Raw genomic sequence first — 12,646 nt, forward strand, 5'->3', positions numbered from 1 at the left:
AGACTCAAGGACTAATTGTGACAAGACGTTGGCTTGAGTTGTTGAAAGATTACGAGCTTGTCATTGATTACCACCCGGGAAAGGCAATGTGGTTGCGGAACCTTAAGCCGGAAATCATTGTTTGCTTTACGAGCGATGAATGTGCACTTGTCTGTTCTACCCGACAATGTGTTAGTAGCTGAATTAAAAGCCAAACCATTATTGATTCATCAAATTCGTGAAGCCCAGAAAGTTGATGATGAATTGGTTGCAAAACGGGCTGAGTGTGTTCCGAACAAGGAATCGGAGTTTCAAACTGATGATGATGATTGTTTGAGGTTCAGAAGTCGTTTGTGTGTTCCAAGGAATTCGAAACTCATTTCGATGATTCTGAACGAAGCCCATTGTAGTCGAATGTCAATTCACCCGGGGAGTACGAAAATGTACAACGATTTGAAACGTCGGTTTGGTGGCATGGTATGAACGAGACATCTCCGACTTTGTTTCGAGATGTTTAATATGTCAACAAGTGAAAGCAGAACATCAAGTGCCTTCAGATTACTTCAGCCGATCATGATACCGAGTGGAAATGGGATCGAGTCACAATGGACTTTGTGTCCGGACTGCCATTGTCAACATGTAAGAAAGATGCGATTTGGGTTGTTGTCGATAGACTGACTAAGTCGGCTCACTTTATCCCCGTGCGTACGGATTTTTCATTGGATAAACTAGCTGAATTGTATGTTTCTCAAATTGTGAGATTACACGGGGTACCTATTTCTATCGTGTCGGATAGAGATCCGAGATTCACCTCACGATTTTGGAGGAAATTGCAAGAAGCTTTGGGTACCAAGCTGCATTTTAGCACTGCTTTTCACCCCCAAACCGATGGTCAATCTGAGCGGATAATTCAGATACTTGAGGATATGTTGAGATGTTGCATCCTCGAGTTTAGTAGTTCATGGGAACGGTATTTACCTTTGATTGAATTCGCTTACAATAATAGTTTTCAATCAAGTATTAAGATGGCACCTTAAGAGGCTTTGTACGGTCGTAAATGCCATACACCATTGTTTTGGACCGAGCTCGGTGAAGTAAAATTTTCGGAGTTGATTTGATTAAAGATGCCGAACAGAAAGTAAAGGTAATCCGTGAAAGTCTGAAGGCAGCCACAGATCGTCAAAAATCGTATGCGGATTTGAAACGAAAAGACATTGAATATCAGGTGGGAGATAAAGTGTTTCTTAAAGTTTCGCCTTGGAAAAAGGTACTCAGATTTGGCCGTAAGGGCAAGTTGAGCCCGAGATTCACTGGGCCGTACGAAATCTCCGAACGAGTTGGTCCGGTTGCGTATAGATTGATTTTGCCCCCTGAACTTGAAAAGATTCACGATGTCTTTCATGTTTCGATGCTTCGACATTATAAATCCGATCCGTCACATGTGATTAATCCCTCAGAAGTTGAAATTCAATCTGACTTGAGTTATGAAGAAGAATCGATTCGTATCCTAGCTCGTGAAGTGAAAGAGTTGCGAAAAAAAAGGGTTCCGTTAGTTAAGGTGTTATGGCTCAAACACGGGATCGAGGAAGCTACTTGGGAAACTGAGAGCTCGATGAAAGAACGATACCCAAACCTATTTACCTGTAAGATTTTCGGGGACGAAAATTTCTTAAGTGGAGGAGAGTTGTGACAGCCCAAAATTGACCCTAGTCGGGAAGTGGTTTCAGGACCGCTAAATCGAGTCACCGAAATGTTCGAATGTGATATTTATTGTCTAGAATATGTAATTATGAATGTGTGAAAATTTCAAGCTTCGATTTAGTCGATTGCATGTGAGTTTTAGTAAATAGGACTTATGTGAGAAAATTTTGAAATGTGATAGGTCAAAGCATAAGGACCTATTAGTGCATGTTGAAAAAGGGGGGACTTGCATGTCAATTTCCCCCCCTTCTATTAGTAGTGGCCGGCCATGACAAGTATGGTAGACCAAGTGTGATGGGCAAGACATGTCATAGACATGTTGTGTTGGTGCATCATGGGTGGAAACAATAAAATAATGAGCATGGTAATTAAATAATAAAAGAGAGGAGTGATGAAAAAAAAAAGAATGGTCTCATCCATGCCCCCCCCCATTGCCGTGAGTAAAAGAAAAGAAAAGAAAAATTTTGTTCATCCTTTTCATCTTCTTTTGGCCGAAATTCTAAGGAAGGAGGAAGGAGTTCTTGCTTCATGTTTGGTTTGGAAGAGGATTAGGAGGAGGTTTGGCCATACTTGTATCTAGATCAAGGTATGTTTGAGGTTGTGCCATGAGATTCATGCATGTTTTTAGTTGCTAGCTTGAGTTCTAATTAGCCCATGGTTCAAATCTTTGCTATGTCATGGGGATGATATTCGGCCTAGGTGGATTTTGTGTTAATACCATTGCATGCTAAATATGAAGCTTGTTAATGATGCATGTGATGGTGGATTGATGATTCTTGAATCTTCTTTTTAGCATTTTTGAGTGAGCACATATGTGCATTGGTTGCTAGATGGAGAAGAATCGGCTAGCAAGTTGTGTGCTAAGGCCGAATATAATTTTGTATATTAATGAGTAATGCATGTGTTAAATTGATGGAAAGGGAGAGGATGCTTTACTAGTATATATATGTGTGTATTAGCCAAGTTTTGAACTTGAAACAAAATGGTGTTTAGTCAATACAAGTGACCATACTTGTAGAATGTATTAAGTGTTGCAATCGGCCCCAACATAGACATGCATATTCGGCCATAGGAAGGAGATTGGTGTTGCATGTATTCGGTCAGAGGCAAGCATATTGATGCTTTTGTCTTGGCTTAGAAAATTCGGCCAAGGGGGAAAATTAGCTAAAATGTTGAGTTTGATTCATGATTCCGTACATATGTGACTTTAATGTCTAATGTATAAATATGGGCTAAGTGCCTTGTGTTCCTCTTTTCGATGCTCAAATGATTAAATCAATTTATTTGTTTAATTAAGCTCAAGAGCAAAGGGGAACTAAATCCGATAAAGGGAAGGAAAAAGTGGTCGAATAGCTATCGGAATCGTTCGACAACATCCGAGGTAAGTTCTTGAGTAAAAGAGCTTAAATTATGATTTGATTAGATCATGTTTTAAGCAAATCAAAATCATGCTCTTTGTGTGTGGCTATTGAGCCGAAATTGCAAGAATGATAAGTGTCTTGTGTTTGAGTTTTGCTAACGAAAACGAAATACAAATGTGCCATGATTTATTGTTAAATGTGCATGGTTATTTGAATGATGTCCGGGCTAAGTCCCGAAGGCTTTGTGCTAAGTGACCATATCCGGACTAAGATCCGAAGGCTTTTGTGCGAGATACTAATTCCGGGCTAAGCCCGAAGGCATTTGTGCGAGTTACTAAATCCGGGTTAAGTCCCGAAGGCATTTGTGCGAGTTACTATAACCGGGCTATGTCCCGAAGGCATTTGAACGAGTAGCTATATCCGGTTAAATTCCGAAGGTACGTGATTTGGGAATGAATGATCTTGCTGTAAAAATTTCAGTTAATACGCTTGAAACATCCCAACATTAAGGTATATTTCGTATGTGCTTTGAATTAGTTGAGCCCTTACAAATAAGTATTCGCTCAGTTGATAAATGAGCTACCGGCCTTTGGCTAAGTTGATCTTTGTGTATGAATAAAAGGGTTGGTAATGTGAAGTAAGTATGATATTGAAAAATTGTGCATATGAAATTATCCGTTTAGCTACATGAATGCTATACTTTTGTTGTGCTGGAATCCCTTGCTCAAAACTTACTAAGCATAAATTGCTTACTCCGTCTCCTTGATTCTCTGTTTTATAGATTTTGGTTCTCCAGCTATCGGACTCGGGATTTTGAAGTCGAAGTCGCCCACACTATCAAAGCCCCCCCCTTTGGTACAATTTTGGTTGAACTTCGAAATGGCATGTATAGGACTACCCTTTTTGTTGGGGGTCATGGACCCTTTGGACTTGTATAATTTTGGATAGCCATGCGAAAATGGCTTATATATGTTTGAGTATAATGTTATAATCATTTGGTATGGATATGGTTATTGAGAGGTGTGGATATGCTTAACAAGGATTGGCCATGGGAATGGTTAATCACTATCATAAATTGTGCTATTTATGCTAAAAGGGCTAGTTGAATCATGGAAACTATGAAATAGGTAAAGTCTACCTTAAAGGCAGATGCTGACAGCAGCAGTGATGTAGATTTGGAAAATCACTAAAAATAGTAGGAAGGGAATTAAATAGTGAATAAATTATGTAAACGAACCTTGATGAATCTATTTTCATAGGAAAGTAACGAAACGATCATATGGATAGTATGTTAAGAGATATTCAGGTTCTTGTAAGACAGGGCCAGAACGGTTTCTGGATTCCCTGTTTTGACTTTGGAAATTCATTATAAATTAACCGGAGATAATTAGGAGTCATGCCATATATGTGTAGATTCCTCTTTGAGTCTAGTTTCTATAGAAACAAACGAAATCAGTATTGAAGCCCTGTACAGGGAGATATCCAAGTCGTAATGCACAAAGGTCAGTGTAGTCGATCCCTGTAACATGGGAGACTTTGACTAATAAACTGTACTAATTGGCCCAACCAAAAATTCTAGAAAAAAATATGTAGATGGGAATATGAGTCTAGTTTTAGGGAAAATTTACGGAACTGGATTCCGAGTTTCTGAACTCAAGATATGATTTTTTTAAGCGACTAGTACGCAGATTGGCAGTGTCTGGGAAATTTTTTTTATAAGTGGTTTAAAGTCTGTTAACACCTCGTGTTCGACTCCGGTGACGGTCTCGGGTTCGGGGTGTTACATTTGATTGGTATCAGAGCTACGGTTTAGTCGATTCTAGGACTACCGTAATGCGTTGGGTCTAGCTATACATGCCATTTTATGTGATTATTTGATAGTGTGGTGATTTCTGACAATTGCCATTTTATGTGATTATTTGATAGGATTACCCATTCTTTGGATTCATATTATTTAACATGCATATCACCAAATCAATCTCATATAACCTTTCACCATAACCGAATACACACATACACATATGAGATTGTCACATATACTTCTCATTTCGCATTCATGATTCAATTCCGATCAATCTAACATATAAAAGTATATAATACATACCTGACCGACTTAATGTATTGAACATATTCAATGGTAGTTTACTACAAACATTCGAAATCATAATCTTACTCCAATCATCGGCATTAAGTCTGCAAGATTTAAAACTAAAATCAAATCACCACCACAAAGCATGTGGGACTTTAAGCCTGGATATAATACCAGCACGAATGCCTTCGGGACTTAGCCCGGATATAACGCCAGCACGAATGCCTTCGGGACTTAGCCCGGATATAGCACCAGCACGAATGCCTTCGGGACTTAGCCTGGATATAATACCAACACGAATGCCTTCAGGACTTAGCCCGGATATAATACCAGCACGAATGCCTTCGGGACTTAGCCCGGATACTTTTCCAGCACTTAGCCTGCGGACTTTAAGTCCGGATATATTTCCAGCATAAAGCCTGCGGACTTCAAGTCCGGATATATTTCCAGCATAAAGCCTGCGGACTTCAAGTCCGGATATTTTTCCAATACCATGCATACTTAGTTATATATTTAACACATCTCAATCAACCTATCACTTAGTAATCATTTAATACATTCGGATATAAGTTCAATAGGCACATCATCATTAACATTTCAACTAAAAAATTATACCTAATATCACACAATCATTTCGCCATTCAAGCTTAAACTCAAAGTTACCATCGACCTCAAAGTAATATACACGCATCGTTTATTAAACAACTTTGTACAAGTGCTAACTGAATTTCAATTCACCTATTATACTCTTATAAACCAGCATCAATTATATATTAAAGGAAACTACTCAAAACTTACCTCGAATATTTTGAACAGTTGCGGATAGGCTACTCGACTGCTTTTTCCTTTCCCTTATCTGATTTAGACCCTCTTTGCTCTTGAGATTAATTAAAACAAATAGATTTATTTAATGACTTATTCAACTTTACTAAATACAAATATCATTTTTTTTCAAAACAATATTCAAACATTATATCCAATAAACCACAACTATCGAGTATTTAACTTATAATCGGACATATGATATTACTCGTATGTCATAAGCTGATTACCGAACCTATTACTTCAATTCATGTACATATCGAATGGAGTAATCCTTACTTGAACTATTAGTCAACCTTATCAAATGGACAAATATACTTAAGATACCTTATATATATATGTGCATAGATACCATGTTACCGAAAATTATTTTTCTAGCTTAGTTGCCGAACCAATATACAAAACCCATATGCTAAACAACTCGTCAATGTTACCTATATATATATATCAAATTCATTCCTCATCCATTCGACTAGCTAAGTTAATATCACGATACACTATCATATAATCCTTACGGCCACAAAGCATGCTCATTATTTATTATTTCCAAACCAATTTATAAGCTAATTTATACAATCAAAACAAGTCTATAATAAACCACAACCTAATCATATCCACCAATCACATTTACTTTACTTAAACCGAATAAGCAAGCACATTTAGTCCTTGGCCGAATATCACTAAACACAAGTCAATAATAGTCTTAATATTTATCACCCTATATATATCATTTGCAAAAGAAAAGAAAAAAAATGGATTAATCATACATATATACTACAAAAGCCGAATACAAAAATTTAACCTATGCATAACATTACTTACATTCCAATACTCAAATTATTCAAAATCAAACTCTTAAAAGTTATGCACAAAGCCGAATCCCTAATATGAACAAACCTCAAATTCATTCATTTCAAACATCCACACGGTATTTGTTCAAGTCATTAAGTAAATTTATGTTCGGCTATAGTACTCATGAGTATTAAAAATTTATAACTTAACTAACTCCAACCTTCCTCTTCAACAATTCTTCATAAAACATAAAGACTATAATCCAATCTCCTCCTTTAATAACCAAAACCGAATGCTCAAATCATCACCAAATTTCAAAATTTTGACATGGGCTATGTATGAAACTATCTAATTAACTAAAATCAAGCTTAAAATTTCAAAAACTAACATAATTTACTAACCTTCCCCAAGCTTAAAGTGACCGAAAATCTTGTCCCTTTTTCTTTCTTCAATTCGGCCAAGAAAAACCAAAAAAATATGAAGCTTTGTTTTCATCACCTCTTTTTCTATTATTTTTTTATATACATTAATACTATAAAATATAAAGCCACTTCACTAATAAACAATACATATATTCTAAATAAAACCATATCATGGCCGGCCATTACACAACAAAATAGATATTTGACATGCAAGTCCATCTTTTTGTATTTATGCATTAATAGGCCACTTTAAAATTAATCTAACATATTTCATAATTGTCTCACCTAAGTCCTATTTAATAAATTTCACATACAAATGACAAAATTAAAGCATGAAACTTTCACACTTGCATGTACACATACTATAAGCATAGAATATAACAGTTAATTATTTTTTTATGACTTGGTTTTGTGGTCCCGAAACCACTTTCCGACTAGGGTCAAATTAGGGCTATTACAAGGGTGATCCACTAGCGAGATGAGTCCGCACCATTGCCTCCAAGCTACAAGCACCTTTAATGTCGAACAAGTCATATGTCACGGATCAACAGAAGCACAAAATTGATACCTAATAGACAAAGCTTTCATTGGCGTTATTCCAAAGATTTTACGCCTAATTCTTTTACGAAGTTCTGTCAAATCTATGTTCTGATTAAAAACCAGTCGCACTGTATTTTTCGATTAAAAAACAATGCCGTTCTTGGTGTGACGGACCTTACCATCATAGTAAATAACAGCACTAATACGTTCACTCATCTTCAATTTCTATTCTGCTTAGCGTCTCTAATTTTTCTTGCTGTAACTTATGCAACCTGAGAATAAAATTTGGCTCATTTATAGCCTAAGGCCAAATAGGAACTACTGTAGAAAAAGAGCATCCACGTGAGAGCTTTTTCAGTACTTTTGCTGACAGTGCATCCTACTTGAAGCATTTTTTACACTATTTGTTCAGAAACATATTCTCAAAATTATTTTTTTAGAAACTACTGTAGAAAAATAGTGTCCACATGGGAGCTTTTTTCAGTACTTTTGCTGACAGTTCATCCTGCTTAAAGCATTTTTGACACTATTTGTTTAGAAATATCTTCTCAAAATTATTTTTTCAGAAACTACTGTAGAAAAAGAGCATCCACGTGGGAGCTTTTTTCAATACTTTTGCTGACAGTGCATCTTACTTGAAGCGTTTTTTACACTATTTATTCAGAAACATCTTCTCAAGATTATTTTTTCAAAAACTATTGTAGAAAAAAAGCATCCAAGTGGGAGCTTTTTTTAGTACTTTTGCTGATAGTTCATCCAGCTTGAAGCATTTTTGACACTATTTGTTCAGAAATATCTTCTCAAAATCATTTTTTCAGATACGTCTTCTCTAATTTATTTTTTAGATACGTCTTCTCTAATTTATTTTTTCAGAAACTACTGTAAAAAAAATTTTATTCCTAATATATTTTTTCCATAACCCTAAACACAAAATCATTTAAAAAATTAATCCATAATTTAATTAATTAACCCTAAACCTTAATCTAATTTATTTTTTAAATTAATAATTAATTTAATTAACTCAAAACCCTAATTTATTTTTTTTCTTAAAAATTCTAAACCTTAAAACCTTAACCCTAACCCTAAATGCAAAAAAAATCCTAACCCTAAAAAAAAGGACAAAATGCGTCCTTAGAGAGCATTTTGCCACGTCAGCACAAAACGCACCATTGAGGACGCTCCCTAAGGGACGCGTTTTGCTGACATGTCACCTGACATCGCGCTAACGTGAGCGCGCTTTGGGGGAATTCGGCCATTTCCAGTAAATAATTAAAAAGTTGACCCATTTCCGTAAATATTAAAAAAAAAACTTTTTCTTGTAAATTGCCCCCAAGTTTACTTTCTTTGGATATCTCTGGACAAAAAAGTAAATCTGTTTTTCAATTTGAAAAAGAAGAAGGGAAATGTGTAGAAAAAATCCCAGGACAAAAATATCAAAGAAACCTTAAGCCGGGGTTTCTACAGGAGTAAACTCAATTGTTGTGTCCACGGTCTGATCCGGGGTGGCCCAATGTAGAAGAAGCCTTCGTTTTTAAGCCCTGAATTAGCCTTAGAAGTAAAACCCGGACACAACTGGCGGAGGAAAAAAATGGTGTCGATAATCGTATCTTCTTCAGCTTTACCAACGCGGTCCCTCAACTCATTCCCGACTCACTCTGAACGCTCCAACAAACTCACCTCACTGTCATGGACCTCTTCGTTTCCCAGTATCAACATATCCATTAACTCATTCACGCTCCCTCCTGCTCCCTCTCTTAACAAGGTATTCCTTTTTCTTTTTTTTTTGTTTAAACATTATTGTGTTTTGGTTCCTGGGAAAGGAAATTTGATGAAGTAACGGGTCTTTTATGTTTGATTATGCTGTTATAAGTGTCCTAGGCATGTGAAAAAAAATGGGTTAGTAATTAACTATATAAACTTGGAAAGATGGGGTTTAAATTGTTTACTTGATGGCAATTGTAAGCTGGGTTTTGGGTTGCCTTTCATGTTGTAGCTGAATAAGCATGCTTGATTAATGACCAATATTTGTTTTTTCATTAACTTATTTTCATAGATTATATATGTTCTTTCCATAGAGGGATCAGTGTTAGGGGAAGCATTTTAGGTTATAATTGGAGTCAAAACTCTTTATTCTGCAACTGAGTAAATCAGAGCGTTTAGCAGTTGAATATGGTGATATTAGGTGTTCGAGAGTCTGCAAAATGTGCTGACCTGGTAAATATGAAATTCGATTTCTCGAAAATTCTATAACAAAATGTTGTCTCAAAACTTGCCTTTTTTGGTTTAGTAATTCCAGTTTGCCTGCTGGTTTGTTCCACGAGGTGATGTTTGTAAGACAATATTTTATAAGCTTGTCCTTTGCGGCGGAGCCCTTTTGTTGATATACTCTTCTAATTGAACTCAAAGATGTCTTATGAAGTTGATAAGAGTTTACTGGTTTGGAAGGGATAATCTCTTTTCTGTATGAAAGTAGAGATATATACTATGCCAAATAAAGTTTCATAATTTAGAAATCGGATCATTATTGTTTGTATCGAATATGCCTAGACCTAGAAGATTTTAAACAGCCTTTTTGCGCTGTGGAGATTTATCTCGAGGAAAATGATGTGAAGTACACCCTGTTTCCGATGAAAAGATTATAAAATCTTACTTCCATTCTCTGGAGTTAAAGAATATCATGGTGCTCCTGTTTTGATGGTTGAGAAGATATAACATCTTGTCTTGAGGTTTGATTCGTTACTTACCGGCTTGTTCACAGGGACAGTTAACATCATTGCTGAATTTTACTAGCAAGCTCCAAAATAAAATGTTTTTGAGCTTAGATTTTGTTTAAATTTAGAGAATAAAAATCTCCTCTCATCATTGTTCTTATGTTCCATGGGGTTGGGTTTTATTATAGTATGATCAATGATAAAATATGGGTAGAAGTACCATGGAGGCCCTTATACTAGGAGGGAAATTGTATATTGCCCTTCTACTTTAAAAAATGGGCAAATTAGTCATATAGATTAGATCAGTGAGCAAACTAGTTCTATTAACAATTTCATCAGTTTTTACTGTTAAAAACTGATCCTTATATGTCAGCATAAGGTATACGTGGGCATGCCAACTGTCTAGTTATTTGGTTAGCCACACTAGTTTTGAAGAGTAAAAATTGATGAATTTTAACATAAAGGACCAATTTGCTCTTTGATCTAACATATAGAGACTAATTAAAGGGGGCTAAATGCAATCTGACTCTTAATGCAGGGGCCTTTATGGTACTTTCACCTCAAAATATGTGAACTTGTGAACTCGTATGCACAATTTGTCCTTTTTAGTAAAGCATAATACATCTGGCTGATAATTTTAGTCACTCTTTTTAATCCAAATGTAACTTCGTACAGTTCAACACTTTAGGATCTGAAATTGTTCGGATTTTGGCTTTTATGTCGAATAGTTGGAAAGGTGTTTGTTTTGATTTGTTATATGATAGTAAGTTATGATTTCCTGTTGTGCATATTTAGCGGACAATTCACACACTGAGCACTGACTAAATCCGTTGAAGGAAGCAAAAAGAGAATCCAAGTTAATTTTGTTTGGCATTTATGTTTAGGGTCCTTTTGTTCAAGCTGCCTGGACCAGGAGATCACGTGGTGAAGCTGCAAAGCAACCCAATAGGAAATCATGGAAACAAAGGACCGATATGTATATGAGGCCATTTCTACTAAATGTTTTCTTTTCGAAGAAATTTATTCATGCAAAAGTGATGCATCGAGGTACAAGCAAAGTGATATCAGTCGCAACCACGAATGCCAAGGATCTTAGAAACAATTTGGCATCACTCACAGACCACAATGCATGCAGAATAATCGGGAAACTTATTGCTGAACGATCAAAGGAAGCCGATGTGTATGCAATGTCTTACGAGCCTAGAAAGGGTGAGAGGATTGAAGGTAAGCTAGGCATAGTTCTTGACACCATTAAGGAGAATGGGATCATATTTGTATGAGCCAATCACACATTGGTGTAGTAAATTAATTTATTACTGAACTGTGGGAATGCAATCAATATTTGAGCCTCTTGATATTAGAATAGAATCATTTTTTAGTGCTATGTAGTATGAAATGATGAATGTTGTATTTGTAAAACACCTGCAAATGCTTTGCTGGCATCAAGCCAAAACCATATAATACTGTGAGCTAACATGAATAAGACATAAGCTGTAAACAATAACAAAAAATGAAGCACATCCGGAGAGTAGGAATCAATTATCCATTCTTATTTCTTCTTCTCAAACTCGATCACCACCCAAAAAGAGAAAGTAGTATAATTTCCAAGGCTTAATGCACAAATGTTCTCGAACAAAACCCAAAGATTTTGTAGTTTAAGTAAGTCACTTTTTTAATCTACTCGCTAATTGCCCTGCCACTGTTTTGAATGGTAAATGGACCTGTTAAAAGAAAATCTTAAATTTTATTACATTATTTTTTAATATGTCATACTCAACTTGTTAATACAACATACACTATCGTGTTAACAATTTAAGCTGAGGGAGTAATCTAATTAATACAATTAGGGTTAAAAAAAACCTATCAAACCAAGAAACTGAGTCGAATAGACAATTCTGTTCGTGTTTTTTTATAGTTTAGTTCAGTTCTAATTAGATGATTTCGTTGAACCACATCAATTCAATTAGATTTCAATTTATTTCATTAGATATCGAAAAGTAAAAAAAAAAGTTTAAAATTTTTAAAAAGAAACCCAAATTTAAATATATTTAAAACCTAAAACAAAACTCATTGCTTCTAAAAGCTAAATATAGTTTTTATTATGCTTTTACATATTCTATAATTGAATAAAAAATGAAAAATAAACCCTAAATCTAATTTCAAATTCATCCTCTTACGAATGCATTGTTTATTTATTATTGTTGTTAAAACTTTTAAAATTTGGATTAT

The 12,646-nt window shown here is 35.4% G+C and overlaps 1 protein-coding gene across 1 annotated transcript; it reads left to right on the forward strand.

Moving 5' to 3' along the window:
* Nucleotides 1–9,052: 9,052 nt before the first annotated feature.
* LOC107887353 (50S ribosomal protein L18) lies at nt 9,053–11,777 on the forward strand. Its single transcript, XM_016811558.2, has 2 exons — nt 9,053–9,468; nt 11,302–11,777. The coding sequence occupies exons 1-2, from the start codon at nt 9,295–9,297 to the stop codon at nt 11,695–11,697; spliced, it is 570 nt and encodes a 189-aa protein (XP_016667047.1). The 5' UTR covers nt 9,053–9,294; the 3' UTR covers nt 11,698–11,777.
* The last annotated feature ends 869 nt before the right edge of the window (nt 11,778–12,646 follow it).

This window comes from Gossypium hirsutum, chromosome A03 (assembly GCF_007990345.1).
Source record: "Gossypium hirsutum isolate 1008001.06 chromosome A03, Gossypium_hirsutum_v2.1, whole genome shotgun sequence".
Lineage (NCBI taxonomy): Eukaryota > Viridiplantae > Streptophyta > Magnoliopsida > Malvales > Malvaceae > Gossypium > Gossypium hirsutum.

Bases quoted from the DNA above. Each gene is read 5' to 3' on its own strand.
- LOC107887353 (XM_016811558.2), top strand. From the start codon at position 9,295: ATGGTGTCGATAATCGTATCTTCTTCAGCTTTACCAACGCGGTCCCTC. The intron at 9,469-11,301 runs GTATTCCTTTTT...ATTTATGTTTAG, and splicing joins CTGCTCCCTCTCTTAACAAG to GGTCCTTTTGTTCAAGCTGC.